The sequence below is a fragment of the Mercenaria mercenaria genome, chromosome 10, assembly GCF_021730395.1.
Source record: "Mercenaria mercenaria strain notata chromosome 10, MADL_Memer_1, whole genome shotgun sequence".
In the NCBI taxonomy this organism is placed as follows: Eukaryota; Metazoa; Mollusca; class Bivalvia; order Venerida; family Veneridae; genus Mercenaria; species Mercenaria mercenaria.
The window spans coordinates 37736953-37752519 of NC_069370.1; the positions used below are offsets into that span (position 1 = coordinate 37736953).

Consider the following 15567-nt stretch of genomic DNA (forward strand, 5'->3'; position numbering starts at 1 on the left):
CGTACATACACTATACAAGCTATTCACATGTTTTGTGATAATCCCAGTTGATGCACTGACTGCTGTTGTTGCCAACGCTAATTCGCATAATACATTGTATATATTACATACCACTGGAAGAAGACATTTTCAGCAATATTTAGCTCGTTTCTTTTGTTGATGAATCAATCATATGACAAAAGACTGTCCAAAGCAAATTGCATTATTTTACATTGAATGGACTCTATGATCCCAAAGGATGGGAAAATATAACGACACTGAATTCAAGCACGGGAGACTTTTACGGCCACCACACGTTACTTAAAATCCGCGACTGGAATAGTTTAACGTCTGGAAAGGCTAGCAAGCAAGAAATCACTGGTAGTAATTGAACAGCAGTGTAGTTATTCAAAACAAAAACAAAACAACATAAGAACAGCAAGTCGGATGAAACTGGCCGCACGGGGTGGGGGGGTCTTTAACACCTGTAGGTTAAGAAAGTAGAGCAGTTCCCAGATATTTTTGGGAGGAAAGATACACAGAAAAGAGGGGAAAAGTCCAACACGAAAAATGACATAAAGGAACGCAATCACCCATACAACACTCTATAGTTGTAAATGTACATATATGCACACTGACTTAATTCACGTAAATGCAACTCTTATGACTCAGAAGTAAGAAACATACATTGACAAACAAAAAGAAGCGACACAGCAGGGCACCGCCTTAAAAAACGTCAGTGGCAAAACACCACTTGAACTAGTTTACATTGTAAATAAAATCTGTAAAAAGATCCTTTGAAAGCAAAGAATGCAACCAAGAAGAATAATAGCAGACACAGTGTGACTGAGTCTGTTTATGAGAGGTTATGAAACGTGCAACACCTCTCACGCCCCCTAGCACCGGCTTAAGCGGAACTCTATTACACATTTGTTGAATGGACTCCATGATCCCAAAGGACTAGAAAATATAACAACACTGAATCTAAGTAAGGGGAGAATTTTTCCAGTCGCCACACGGCACTTAAAGCCGCCACATGGCACTTAAAACACAAATATGCTCATATAAATATGTAAATTTTAACTTGTGAGAATGTACCCGATGACTTTGTAGAAACTAAAGTAACAGATGCTTAGAAAATATATTAAGAATTCATTTATCTTTAAAAGAATCAAAATTACATGTGATGACATGACCAATTTCAGAATTACAACATTTAGAGTTCTTACAGCCTCATTTTGTAAAAGGTAATGGATAGTATATCCAAGTCCTAAACACTTGTTATAGATAAAAACGAAATTTTTATGGAGATTGAGATTCATAATGCTTGAAACATTTTGAAAGAGAACCGATAACATGTTTTTTCACGAAATCTTTTAGGCATATCGATGAAATCAATAGCTTCATAAGAAGAGTAGGACGGATGCCTCTGGAAAGACTTGAACATCTATTTTTGCACAAAGTAGACCAGGACAGATGCCGGTGGCGTGAGGGCTAAAACACTTATTTTCGTACAAAGCCGTGTAGGACCGATTCCTCTGGGAGGACTTAAACATATGTTTTCGCAGAGAATAGCAGGACAGATTCCACTTGATGGAACTTTTACACCTGATTTCGTGTAAAGCAGAGCCAGATAGATACTACTGGGAGGACTTAAAAACACCCGTTTTCGTACAAAGCAAAGAAAGAGATACCACCAGGAGGACTTGAACACCTGTTTTCGTACAAAGCAAAGAAAGACAGATACCACCAGGAGGACTTGAACACCTGTTTTCGTACAAAGCAAAGAAAGACAGATACCACCAGGAGGACTTGAACACCTGTTTTCGTACAAAGCAAAGAAAGACAGATACCACTTGGAGGACTTGAACATCTGTTGTCGTACAAAGCAGAGCAGGACGGATGCAACTACGGGTTCTTGTAAAGTAGGACAGATGTCATTGATATTATATATTTGAATTCATCTTTTTTTTTGTAAATTAGAACAGGAAGATGTAATTCGAAGAACTATAACAACTTTATTTGTATACAGCAGAGCAGGAAGATGTCACAAAGTGGACTTACACGTCCGATTTCTTGACGAAATTTTAAGTAAAGCAGTTACAAAACTTTTCATCAAAAGTTTATCGCAAGAAACTAACTCATTATATACGTATAAACAAACATGCTTTCATGATTTTTTATTACTTTCAAAGGCTTATCAATTTTATTTATTAGATCATTATAGTACATATGGTATTCTTCATTTGGCATCGACATTTTTAATGGTTTCAACATTTGTTATCTTACTGACATTTTTATCCATTTAACATTTGTAATATAGTATATCACGTATAATAACAACAAAGACATAAAGATAAACTCGAGTGAAAATTATGTTACTATGGTGCAATGTTTTTTCGTTGGTATATTACATGGTATATCCTAACAAATAAAAAACTCGTTTCTGACAGATTAATTGCATTGCCAAGGCGAAAAGTCTGTCAAATTTGCGGCAGGTACCGGTGTTTGAATCCATTCCAGAGTCCGTATTATAGGAAGAACCCATACGTTATCCTGCAAGTAAATGAAAGCACCAATAACTATGGATGTATAACACCGATCTATTTCATACCTGTAAGCAAAAATGTTAGATTACAAATATTTCTACATAAAAACTGTTAACTGAAACCTGTTAAAAGAAATCTAACGATCTCCTCTAATAGTTCCAGATAATCTTAAGTTGACATAATATGCTATTCCTTTGCATAAAAAAGAATGTTCAGTTTTCATTAATACACGATTTCGAGTAGTTTTTACCACAAGCCAACTCAAAATATAACCGAGCATTGAACTGGAACTGACATACATGTATATTGTAATACTTAGATATTAACTTTAAGTATTTTCACTTACGTTTTGCTTTAAGGTACAGGAAAACAATATTATAACTTTCTTATTTCATCCATTATCATTGTACTTTGACAGTTAAGAATTCTATGCAAATATGTTTCAACTTTGCTTACCCCAAAGGCGGCTCTAATGTATTGAAGGAACTCTGTTGTTCCGTCCCTTTTGTCCTGGTTAGCCGCCCAGGCGGGATCAACTATCATCAAAAACGGTGTCCTTTTACCATTGTAATGATCAGCAAATCTGAAAACATAAACGTCATTTGCGTGAAAGTCTGTAGATCATTATGTATTAGAAAGGACATTGACTTAAATACAAACGTCAGATGCATGCAAGTATGTAGCTATTTTTATCGGAAAGGACGAACAATGAGTTAATGCAAAAATGGCAGTAGCATTCAAGTATATGTAGATATTTTTATCGGAAAGGACGAACAATGACTTAATGAAAAAACGTCAGTAGCATTCAAGGACGAACGATGACTTAATGCAAAAACGTCAGTAGCATTCAAGGACGAACAATGACTTAATGCAAAAACGTCAGCAGCATTCAAGGACGAACGATGACTTAATGTAAAAACGTCAGCAGCATTCAAGGACGAACGATGACTTAATGTAAAAACATCAGTAGCATTCAAGTATATAGATATTTTTATCGGAAAGGACGAACAATGACTTAATGCAAAAACGATATTTGCGTGCACGTCAGCAGATTATTTTTATTTAAAAGGACAAAAAATTTACTTCGTAAAAATGTCAGTTGCATGTAAGACTGTTTGTCATTTTTATTTGAAAGTACAAACAAAACTATAAACATCTGAATTATAAGTAATTGTTTTCAACAAACACCAAATTAGAAAGTACACCGGTTTTAGAAAGTTAATGGTTCTTAATTTATAGCATGAAAAAGATACAGTAGACTAAACAATAAAAGAATGTCTCACGCATTAAAAAACAGATCGAAGGCATCTTTTTTTGTGGTAATATTGCGACATGCAGAAGGAACCGGGCATGGGAGCATGTCTCCTCCAAGGTCATGAAGATCAGCGATAGGTACCTCCCACTTTCCTGAAAATGGATGATTCTAATAATGCATATTTGCGTTGTTGATCTTTTATCAGTTAACAATGTTCAACATAAAGGTTTTCTCTGTTATCCATCTAGAATTACTTCAGTAAAAGAAGACTTATCCTTCTCACAAAATTTAAGATATTTCGGTGAATTTTTCTGTCTGTCTAGTTTTCAACTTTGACAGTACTGAAATTCTCTCTAACGCAAGTTAAATACAACAAGCCGTTTGATATACAAAACACAACAATGTAATTACTAGTGTACACATGGCCCATCTACAAATAGTAAATGAAAAAAATAGATGTTAAAGTATTTAAGACGTGTGTCTGTTTAAATTATGGCTTTGTCTCTCTACAAGTAAAAACAGAACACATTAAATGTTGCCTCAAAACCTATGTTTATATCAGATATGTTGACACGTTGATTATGTATAGTGATATAACAAGCAACAAAGAATATACCTGGAAACGGCTTGTCCGGGGCTTTTCCATTATCACATGTCGCAGTTGGCAGGTAGTCGAAGGTGTATGGCCATAGGAAAGTGTTGGCATCAGAGTACCCAACGTTGGAACAGGAAGAATCGTACAGCATGCTATTCGTACCTATGCCTGTAAATTAAAGAATTATCCCTAGAGAATTAGTCTTTTGTGTCTAAGCATTTACAATTTTTTGTTACTTGCCAAGGTCATCCGGAAACACTTTACTCGGATAATCAAACGTTACCACTGGAATGAGCCGCACAATGAGAAAACCAACATAATGGCTTTGCGACCAGCATGGATCCAGACCAGCCTGCGCATCCGCACAGTCTGGTCAGGATCCATGCTGTTCATTTTTAAAACCTATTGCCATTAGAGAAACCGTTAGCGAACAGCATGGATCCTGACCAGACTGCGCGGATGCGTAGGCTGGTCTGGATCCATGCTGATCGCAAATCCACTATGTTGTTTTTTTCATGGCGCAGCTCAAATATATATGTTAGTTCACATTCTGCAAGTCAAATGCAATGTGTACTTCAGTGTCTTTTAACAATGGTATTATTAGTTACACTGCTGGTCGGTGACAGGATACGGGATATACGCTGTCGAGGAAATCCATATCAGGCGAGAGCGAAGCTCTAGCCTGATATGGATTTTCGAGACAGCGTATATCCCGTATCCTGTCACCAACAAGCTGTGTAACGATTTTATCTTGCCGACTACCCTTTACTCACATGCTATAATCTAATATTTTGTAAATTAACAAAGCGGCAGCCATTTTTTTTAATCAAAATTCATAATTATCTGAAATGTACTAGCAGGATATGGAATATATCTTGTCTCCACGTGACGTCTATTGACCAACAGAAATGCAAGAAACTTGTAGGAGGCAAGATAATGTTAAATGTTGTATTATGTACTAATAATTCTCTGATGATAGTTTATTGGTTATTACATCTAAGGAACAGCATAACATTGCTATTTCTAACGATATATACACGCTTCTACGAAGTCCCTTAAATCGAATTCGACACTTTTTATTTCTAACAAAAAACAATATACATTTCAAAGAAAACGAAACAATATTTCGCATTTACGATATATTTGAATAATTGTGTTTTGTGGTTTCCGAAAATCATTTCGCCACTTAGATATGTTATTTCGTTTTTAGAAATATAATGCAACTTAGGCGCTCCATATGTTTCAGTGTTCAGTGATAGTCTACATATAATTTCTATTTACCGAACTTGATTCAGTATTTTTAACTTGTAATGTAGATAAAGTGTTTCGATGTTAGACTCATGAAGAAAACAAAGTTTCATTTCTTGCATTATCAAGAGTCTATTGTTTAATGCTTTTTATCTGAACTTTCGTGTGAGAACGGAATGTTTTACCAATCATTTCATCGCTTCCTCCTAGGGCCAGTTCCGGTGCTCGAACGCCTTGTACTTCTTTCAAATCAATTCCAATACCATCAAGTTCACCCCTGACCTCTATAGAAACAGATAAAAAAACAACAATAAACCAACTGAGGGCCTACTCGCTAAACGCAGTTTTTGCCAACAGAAAAGAACTACTGCTTCTCAATAATAAAATCTCATATGAAATGATATACTGTCTGAAGGTTAGCGAAAAGAAAACGTACGTTCCAGAAATAAAATAAAATGGAGACAAAAATTGTTATAATTCCAGGTACTAATATTATAGTATAACAACTGTGCCAGCAGACGGACCTAAATATAGTCCGGCTATTTAACAAAGCGGCAAAACTATTGTATAATAATTTACAGATTCATTCCTAACGATATTCACAAGAAGCCATCGATTCTTTTTCCTCATTAATGGGGCTGCAATGATGTGGCATGTAATATCCATTTTGATAGTTCAAACGAAAACGTAGTCTTACTTTTAATTGCATCTATCCATTCAGTCGAACTGCCCGGTGTTTTACCATCAACTGATTGTATCGCTATTTCATGACCTTCAGCGCGAAGTGCATTTACAAGCTTGTAATCTGTCCCAGAGTCCTGGATGAAGAATGTTCCCCTGGCAGGACAGTTGTTTGGATTGTTGACGTCATTAAAGAGTGGCCTATAGTAGTTGATATTTTCCATATTGATTGCTCCCTCGAAAGAAACCATCACTATTTGTGGAATTTCAGATTTCTGTAGATTTAACGATTAAATTTTTAAAACATTTTGAATCGAAATAAGATCGTGTACATGAAGGTTCTGCATAGTTTAAAACAAATGTATGATGTTCTTCTTATACAAACGTTTAGCCATAGTCTGTTGTTGCTAATGATAGAGCCACCCGTAATGGACCCGTAATGACAATCGGCAATTTCCGTTCATTTTCGGATTTCTCCGGTTTTCATGAAAAAGTAACAACATTAAGTTCAGTGTCCGAAATTTTTAACGGACCGATATACTGAAAAAAGAGAGGTAGGCGAATAAAATGATAACGCAGATTGCCATTTTTTCAAGACTGATCAAAACATTTGATATTCAATAAGTAGGCTACTTCATGGGGAAATCACTAGTTTGATGATATTTCCGTATACAAGAAAATGGTAAATATTTATACAGTATGGGCCAAAAAAGTAAAGTCTTACCATTTTAATATGAAGAAATTATTATGGCGAATTCTCTAAAAATAGTGTTAACATGAAAGTACAAATATTCAAACAATCTGTAAAGAATATGAAATCTAAAGGTGTCATTTAAATAACACAAATGATTAGAAATACAGATGTAGGACGACAAAACTATTGAGCACATTGGTATCTGGTACTCTAAAATTTTAATCGAAACTGTAAATGCTTGTACACTGAGGAAATATATTTGAGCCGTGCCATGAAAAAACCAACATAGTGGGTGTGCGACCAGCATGGATCCAGACCAGCCTGTGCATCCGCGCAGTCTGGTCAGGATACATGCTGTTCGCTTTTAAAGCCTACTGCAGTATTAGCGAACAGCATGGATCCTGACCAGACTGCGCGGATGCGCAGGCTGGTCTGGATCCATGCTGGTCGCAAACCCACTATATTGATTTTCTCATGGCACGGCTCATTTAACAATGTACTATTTGAATCTGGAAGTATCATTGAACCTAGAATTCAAGCTGTGAATATAAGGTTTACATGTCATAGAAACGAGTTGAAAAATGTGAAAATTTAGCGATACCAATTATATAATAGATTCTTATTTCAAAATAAGGCAAATATATACTTGCCTCAAGGCCACCGGGTGCGGCAGGATCATTGTAACATCGGCAGTTTGGTAACATACAAGAACTGGGTTCACAGGCTTGCAAACTCAGGCCGACAAGGGCCGATAATAACAAGTACAAACGCAGCATCCTCTTGCAGAACTAAAAGTAATAGAGAAATAAATAACAAGTATCCCCAAAAAGTGATTTGTCGTTGAATAAAATCGTTGTTTGGTCGTTTAAAGAGGTTGCGATAGTATTTGACCTATCAAATCTGTAAGAAGATGTTTTGGAAGATTTGAGCGCAGTTAAGCAGATAACAGATAACAGGCTTTGTTTTGTTAATTTTTTTTTTATGACAGGTAACTATTCAAATGTGAAATATCTATCGTGGCCGAGAGCACAGATTTATTTGAAACGCTGTTACACAACAAGAGCCTAAAGGACCAAAAATGTTTAAACAACACAGAGTTCAAGTCATATACACACTGCTTATATATGACATTCATTTGCATTTGTACGTGTATGTAACTAATATTCTGTTATGTTCTGTTCCCATTGACTGAACTGCTTTCACTTCTAGTTCAATAGCAGCAAAATGTTAAAGATGAAATAAAAAAATAACCTCATCACGCGTTTCATATCGAATCTTAGAAACTAATTACATGTATTTATTGTTAAATTTGAAATATATACATAAAGTAAGTATTATTGTGTTATTCAAAAATATGACAACATGTTGTAGTAATATTGTAAGTTTAAACTATATCAAATATTGAAAATGTTTCACATTTCTCTCAAACTGAAACTGTATATCATAAAATGAGCAGTGCCATGAAAAAAACCAACATAGTGGCTTTGCGACCAGCATGGATCCAGACCAGCCTGCGCATCCGCGCAGTCTGGTCAGGATCCATGCTGTTCGCTTTCAATGCCTATTGCAATTAGAGAAACCGTTAGCGCACAGCATGGATCCTGACCAGACTGCGCGGATGCGGAGGCTGGTCTGGATCCATGCTGGTCGCAAAGTCACTATGTTGGTTTTCTCATGGCACGGCTCAAATGTTATTTCGATGGTACAGTTTCGCTGCTTTAGTTTAAAGCAAAAGTAAATCTGTAAGAAGACCTTTTAGAAACATAGAACGCAAAAAAGCAAAATAATAGCAGTCTCTCTTAAATCAAGTCTGTTCATGAGATATGATAAAACACTCCACACTGGGACCGCTTAAAGTGGAACTTCATTATATTAGAAAACCAAATGGACTCCATAATCCAAGAAAATCAGAAATAATAAAAACACTGAATTCAACGTAAGCTATAAATGTGAAATATTCTTACCTATTAATCTGAATCAAACCAGTTGAATGATCATGTACACAATAGTCTATCTGATCAAACCATAGATGAGATATGGAAATTTATATTAGGGAGATAATGACGAATATCAAGACAACCACATTGATAACAGGCCCAAAACTGATAGATGAGAGACTTTAAGGTTGTTTTAAGGTGGTTCTGCATGTTAGGAATGACACTCTGTTCTCAATGTAATAGTTCCTTTTGTTGAAAGTTAAGAAAGAATAAAAAGCTTAGACATTTATTTCTACGTCCTTTAAACTATCAAAATGTATTTCAAAAAAATTGTATTTTATTTGAGAATTATATTTTAGGACTATATTGATTGATAGAGTTTTACGTTATTGCTTTTCTTGTGATCATCAAGAACAACTCTTGACTCAGGCAGTTATTCAGCAGGTACTTGCCAGTTATCGATTATGCATCTATTAGCTTAAAGTGCAAGGGAGGTCATAATTACAGACGAAACTTGATATCTCGAACTTGTTTATATTAAAATTCCGGCTATCTCGAAGACATTTTCAAGTCCCGTCCTGAAAACACCTGCAGAAAGTAACTTAGTTGAACTTTGGTTATCTCGATGTTATACGCTCGACCTCTTGAAATTCGAGATACCGAGTTTCAACTGTATTCATTATAAAAGTATTAGTCTGTTGTCAAAAATACGCTAGAAAGGATATATTCAATCACACTTGCATCACTGCCGCAGATGTTTCTGTAAGCCTGTAACTAAAACCATAGCTTTTAACACTTCGATAATAAAGTGAATCTTCTCTTAATGTTTCGCAGAGCAAATTTAATATTGTTCCTTGATCAAAATGTGATAGATATCTAATTATGAAACGGTGTTATTATGTATTAAATGATGAATTGGGGAAAGTGCCCCACGTACTATGCCTGAATTCAAACCCGCCTAATAACTCTCAGAGGAAGCAAGCGTCTTTATGTACGGCAGATATGCCTCCGTGGCCCACTCAAATGTGGCCGTCCACATCAGTGTATTTTGCCATTTTTCCTACTTTTAAACAAAAATTTTGAATTGTCCATGACAATTATGTTTATTTGAATGTATTTTGTGTTTGCAGATATCATGTTATCATTGGGGAATAGTACTTGTGTTTCGACGCTTTTGAAACCTCACGACCTTCAGGTTATAATATATTTTGAACAAAAATGATGCCATTAATTAAATCTTCAATGATATCAACAGAAATGGAATCACCGGTGGCTGAGTGGTTTCTCACATAAACTATCACCGTTTTGTCTTCAAGTCGAAAAAAACCACCTTTGAGTTGGATTGTGAAAGTATCTACCAAAGCCGCCATACATTAAACTCGACAAAAGAAACTAGCTTATATGGTGTGGAAGATATCAAGTCGGTTTGTCGAAGATACTGCCAGGTTGGTCACTCTTTTAAAAGAGGCAATACTAGGGAAATAAAATCTGCCTGTGATTGTTACTTTCTTAGGATCCACGTAGCGATGCGGTCCTGCCAGCTTGCGGAACTTTCTTTCAAGTTTCCATATTTTAAACCCGACAAAATAACTGAGCTAATTTGACCCCCACACCATGACTTCCTCATACTGTATATTTTGACTTCCTCAAGCTCAGACATATTGGTCCTCAATACCAAGCTTTTATCAAAATCAAACATATTTATCTGTCTATATTTAAGATTTATCTCTCATTGTTATTCTGACATAATATGATAACAACAACATTATAATCTATAAGTAGTTTTAACAGTCTTTCAAGATGTTATATCAAAGCATATGACATGTATCGGGTGACGTTAACCCCATGACAAAAGCTCGTGCTTGAATGTCCTGTGTGAACTGAAATAATTTCTTTAGTTGACTAGAGACAACAAAAACTCACAATGTATAGAGGTAGCTAGTTTGATCCCAGGGCAAGACGAATGTTACCCTAGTCGATTACGCATTAACGACTCATGTGTCCCGTTTCGCGAAAATACGTAAATTATATCTTTATGAGTTCAATCCTGATTAAACTTAAGATAAATCATAAGTATCATAAAGTGTAACCTAAACGGTTATACAAAATCAACCTATGCATTTCAATAATAATAATTGTTATTTAACAACTTTAACATAATACTTAATGCAGAAACCTATATTTTAGTGTTGAATGATTTAATATGTTTGTGTAAGGAGTATGACTTTTTTTATTAAATATTGTTTTCAAAAATTGTGTAAGGTATCATTAAGTAAATAAACATATAATCAAGACCTGTCTTCTTACGCTAAATCAAATGATGTAAAAGTTAACCCCCTTTATTATGCTGGACACGATTCTGCCTTTGCGACCAGTGCAGATCATGATCAAGTCTGCACATCCGTGCAGTCTGATCAAGATATGCACTGTTCGCCATTCAGTCAGTATCGTTTTGATAAGCACCCCTTTTAACAGTTAATGGTAATATCCAAATCGAAAGATGGACAAGTTTATTACAGAAATTTAGCAGGGTAAGGAATAATGACAAGGTCCAGTTTGTATAGTGACATGTCGAGGCTTCCTTAAACTCTCATAATGCCTTTGTTTAACAGGTGGCTGCCACACGTTGAGTTATGAACATAAAATACATTTGAGCCGCGCCATGAGAAAACCAACATAGTGGCTTTGCGACCAGCATGGATCCAGACCAGTCAGCGCATCCGCACAGTCTGGTCTGGATCCATGCTGTTCGCTTTCAAAGCCTATTGCAATTAGAGAAACTGTTAGCGAACAGCATGGATCCTGACCAGACTGCGCGGATGCGCAGGCTGGTCTGTATTCATGCTGGTCGCAAAGCCATTATGTTGATTTTCTCATGGCGCGGCTCATTTATTTCTTGTTGAATCCTATTTCTGATAATAACTTTCTATAACATTAGTCAAATGTTTGATTAATGGCAAACTGTTTCATCTGTTTATAAAATAAAATTTTTAATCATTATTGACCTTTAACCCTGATAAAAACCATTATCAGTTATGCTTTCATCCCCGTCGTAGTGATACTGGGATTTCATACTTGTACGGGTATGTGTACGTACATGAAGGTTTTTATTTTGTCGCGTGTACGGTACCAATATTCAGAACGTTCACAGTTCACACAATTGTGGCGTACAAATTCAATATAAGCCGCACCATGAGAAGACCAACATAGTGCATTTGTGACCAGCATGGATCCAGATCAGCTGGTCAGGATCCATGTTGTTCCCTAACGGTTTCTCTAATTGCAATAGGCTTTGAAAGCGAACAGCATGGATACTGACCAGATTGCGCGGATGCGCGTGTTGGTCTGGATCCATGCTGGTCGCAAATGCACTATGTTGGTTTTCTAAAGGTGCGGCTCAAATATGTTCTTGTTAAAAATTATGACTGAGGATTAACATGTAGATCACAATTTTGATTAAATGCCGCGTTATTTTCATTGTTTAGTATTAGACTTGTCTTAAGTTTAAACCAAATTAAATCAAGTTTCGGGAAACATCTTTTTGCACAGTTTACTCCAAAGATGTAGGCTTCTACAAATAGACTCAAAAGAAACTTATCGCTACAAGGTTTCTAGAAACAGACCCAAAAGTAACTTATCGCTACAAGGCTTCTAGATATAGGTCCCCGAATAGGTAATCCTATAAGGCTTCTAGAAACAGGCCCAAAAATAACTTATCGGTAAAAGGCTTCTTAAAATAGCTCCCAGAATAACTAATCTCTATAACGCTTCTAGAAACAGGCCCAGAATAACCTTTTGCTATAAGGCTTCTAGAAATAAGCCCAAACATAACTTATCGCTATAAGGCTTCTAGAAACAGGCCCCGGAATAACTTATCGTTATAAGGCTTCTAGAAACAAGCCCAAACATAACTTACCGCTATAAGGCTTCTAGAAACAAGCCCAAACATAGCTTATCGCTATAAGGCTTCTAGAAACAGACCCCGGAATAACTTCTCGCTATAAGGCTTCTAGAAACAAACCCAAACATAACTTATCGCTATAAGGCTTCTAGAAACAGGCCCCGGAATAACTTATCACTATAAGGCTTCTAGAAACAGGCCCCGGAATAACTAATCGCTATTAAGCACCTCAAATATTGCTTGAAAGGACGTTCTCCATCATCGTAAGCTAATTGTTTTTGTGCAGTGCTACTTTTCTATTTGTGTGTTTAATATTTATCTTCTCAGCTTGACAGTGTTTCTTAAAATACGAAATACGTTTTTGCTTAGGAACGTGTGCAAAAAATTCTCGTTCGATATTAAAGACTTTATTTTCTCTTTATTTGTTTCATACTCCAGTGATTGTAATGCACGTATTTCGACGGTTAAATGTACGCCGCAGTTTTCGCGATTTTTTTTCATTATTTATAAGATGACAGTGGTAAAAAAATGAAATCTGGCCAGATAATGGTGGAAATGGGCTAGTTTGATTAGATTTTGATAGAAAATGACAAATTAATTGCAATTTTGTTGAAAATGAGGATAAAACCCAAAAATATCACATTTTCACTGTTTTGGGTGTATTTTTTTCAAAAACTGCATATTTATAGGCTACTGACTGCTATTTTCTGTCCATCAGAGGTAAAAGTGAAGATATATAACAGTTTAAATGTGTAATTTGCATGCAGATCAGAGTAGACAATGTCAAAACAGGGCAAAACAAGGCTGAATTTAGGGTAACTGCTTCAACATTATGTCGCGACAGCTATTTTTGACAAAATCTGACGCTTTGTCTTATGGTACTGAAAATGCCATAAAAACTTGGAAACAGTTGATATCAAGCTAAAACCTTGTATTTCTTCATGCATTTGGGTTTCTTGTACATTTCAAATGAAATTGGCACACTGTCAGAGAAAAAAGTTTTTCTTATAGGCATACAGACACTAGATAGAAAAATGGCGCGAAAAAAAATGGTAGTCGCATAATGGCGGATACAAATAGTCCTCAGTTTTTCCGCTGTGTAGAGCTATTTTCCTTATTTTCTTTGCATTTTTTTTGGTAAAATCACATGACAGATCTATGCTTGACATGAAGATAGCATTTTGATCATGAAATAACACCATGACAAAATTTTTCATGGAAACTTAGATCATACACCACCAGTATAATTTGGGGTCTCATTTTTTAGCTGATTTTGCAGTTTGTGTGTTTGACTGAAATTATTTTTCTTGCATCAAACATGACCCCCACTTTTCTTTTGATTTTTAGTTAGCACTGACAATATTCTTCAAGAAAATGTAAGTTACAGAAATTTAAAATAGGTCCTGATGTGTGCTGCGGTCATTGGAAAAAGGTCAATTTTATATAGAATAAAGAACAACAACTATTTAGTGTGTTATAACCTATATTATTATTATAGGTTATAACACACTAAATAGTTGTTGTTCTTTATTCTATATAAAATTGACCTTTTTCCAATGACCGCAGCACACATCAGGACCCATTTTAAATTTCTGTAACTTACATTTTCTTGAAGAATATTGTCAGTGCTAACTAAAAATCAAAAGAAAAGTGGGGGTCATGTTTGATGCAAGAAAAATAATTTCAGTCAAACACACAAACTGCAAAATCAGCTAAAAAATGAGACCCCAAATTATACTGGTGGTGTATGATCTAAGTTTCCATGAAAAATTTTGTCATGGTGTTATTTCATGATCAAAATGCTATCTTCATGTCAAGCATAGATCTGTCATGTAATTTTACCAAAAAAAAATGCAAAGAAAATAAGGAAAATAGCTCTACACAGCGAAAAAACTGAGGACTATTTGTATCCGCCATTATGCGACTACCATTTTTTTTCGCGCCATTTTTCTATTTAGTGTCTGTATGCCTATAGGGTATTTGGCGCTTTCATATCGAACTTTCTGTACTATGCAGGCTGGGGAAAAATCGATAATGCGACAGGTATGATCGTTATCGTCCGTAAATTTTACGTAAACTTCCGAGATTAAGTGGGGGTCATAAATCACCTTATCTACAAAATCGATATTTATTGCCTTCAGGTAATAAGTAACTTAGTCTTTTCCCTACCATTTATGTTTTAAGCGGATTAAAGACACTTGTAGAGAGTGATGTGACATGAGCGAAGGAAGGGTGAAGTTTGAGATATAATAAATTTTAAGTAAAATAATAAAGAAAATAAGTACTTAAAGGGCATATCATATCTTTTCCTTGCATCTTTATTTACATATTTAGCTGGTAGTACCAGAAAGGTCTGTAGTCGTTCCAGGTAGTACTTAAATGTCTTTTTACCCGTGAAAGCATTTTATGATCTTGAACAAGCAATACAATGAAACAGTCGAAAAAAAAAACACAATCATTCGTAATGTCTTGTTTACTGTTTACTTTAATAAAGAATAAAACATAAGCATTGTCTTTTTATTAATTCCCATTTTATTGCCGTTATTAAATGCCTCCTTTTTTCAAAGAGACATGTGCTATAAAAGTGCGAAACATCCACTATCACCCCATAATTATCCATGCATGGTGTTAAAATTTTATTACAGTGAAAAGGTAATAAAAGTAACAAGCAAGGGACTATCTAATTAAATATCAGTTAGAGCTTACTCAAAAATTTATATCTATTACA

The 15567-nt window shown here is 35.4% G+C and overlaps 1 protein-coding gene across 1 annotated transcript; it reads right to left on the reverse strand.

Annotated features, from left to right (window-relative positions):
• Positions 1 to 1977: 1977 nt before the first annotated feature.
• Positions 1978 to 9104, reverse strand: LOC123560805 (chitin deacetylase 7-like). The gene is made up of 8 exons (XM_053552797.1): positions 8966 to 9104; positions 7652 to 7789; positions 6324 to 6582; positions 5812 to 5910; positions 4400 to 4546; positions 3812 to 3935; positions 2985 to 3111; positions 1978 to 2535 (listed from the first exon to the last, which is right to left on the reverse strand). Exons 2-8 carry the CDS (start codon positions 7775 to 7777, stop codon positions 2434 to 2436), a joined length of 984 nt encoding a protein of 327 aa, XP_053408772.1. The 5' UTR covers positions 7778 to 7789; positions 8966 to 9104; the 3' UTR covers positions 1978 to 2433.
• Positions 9105 to 15567: the final 6463 nt, after the last annotated feature.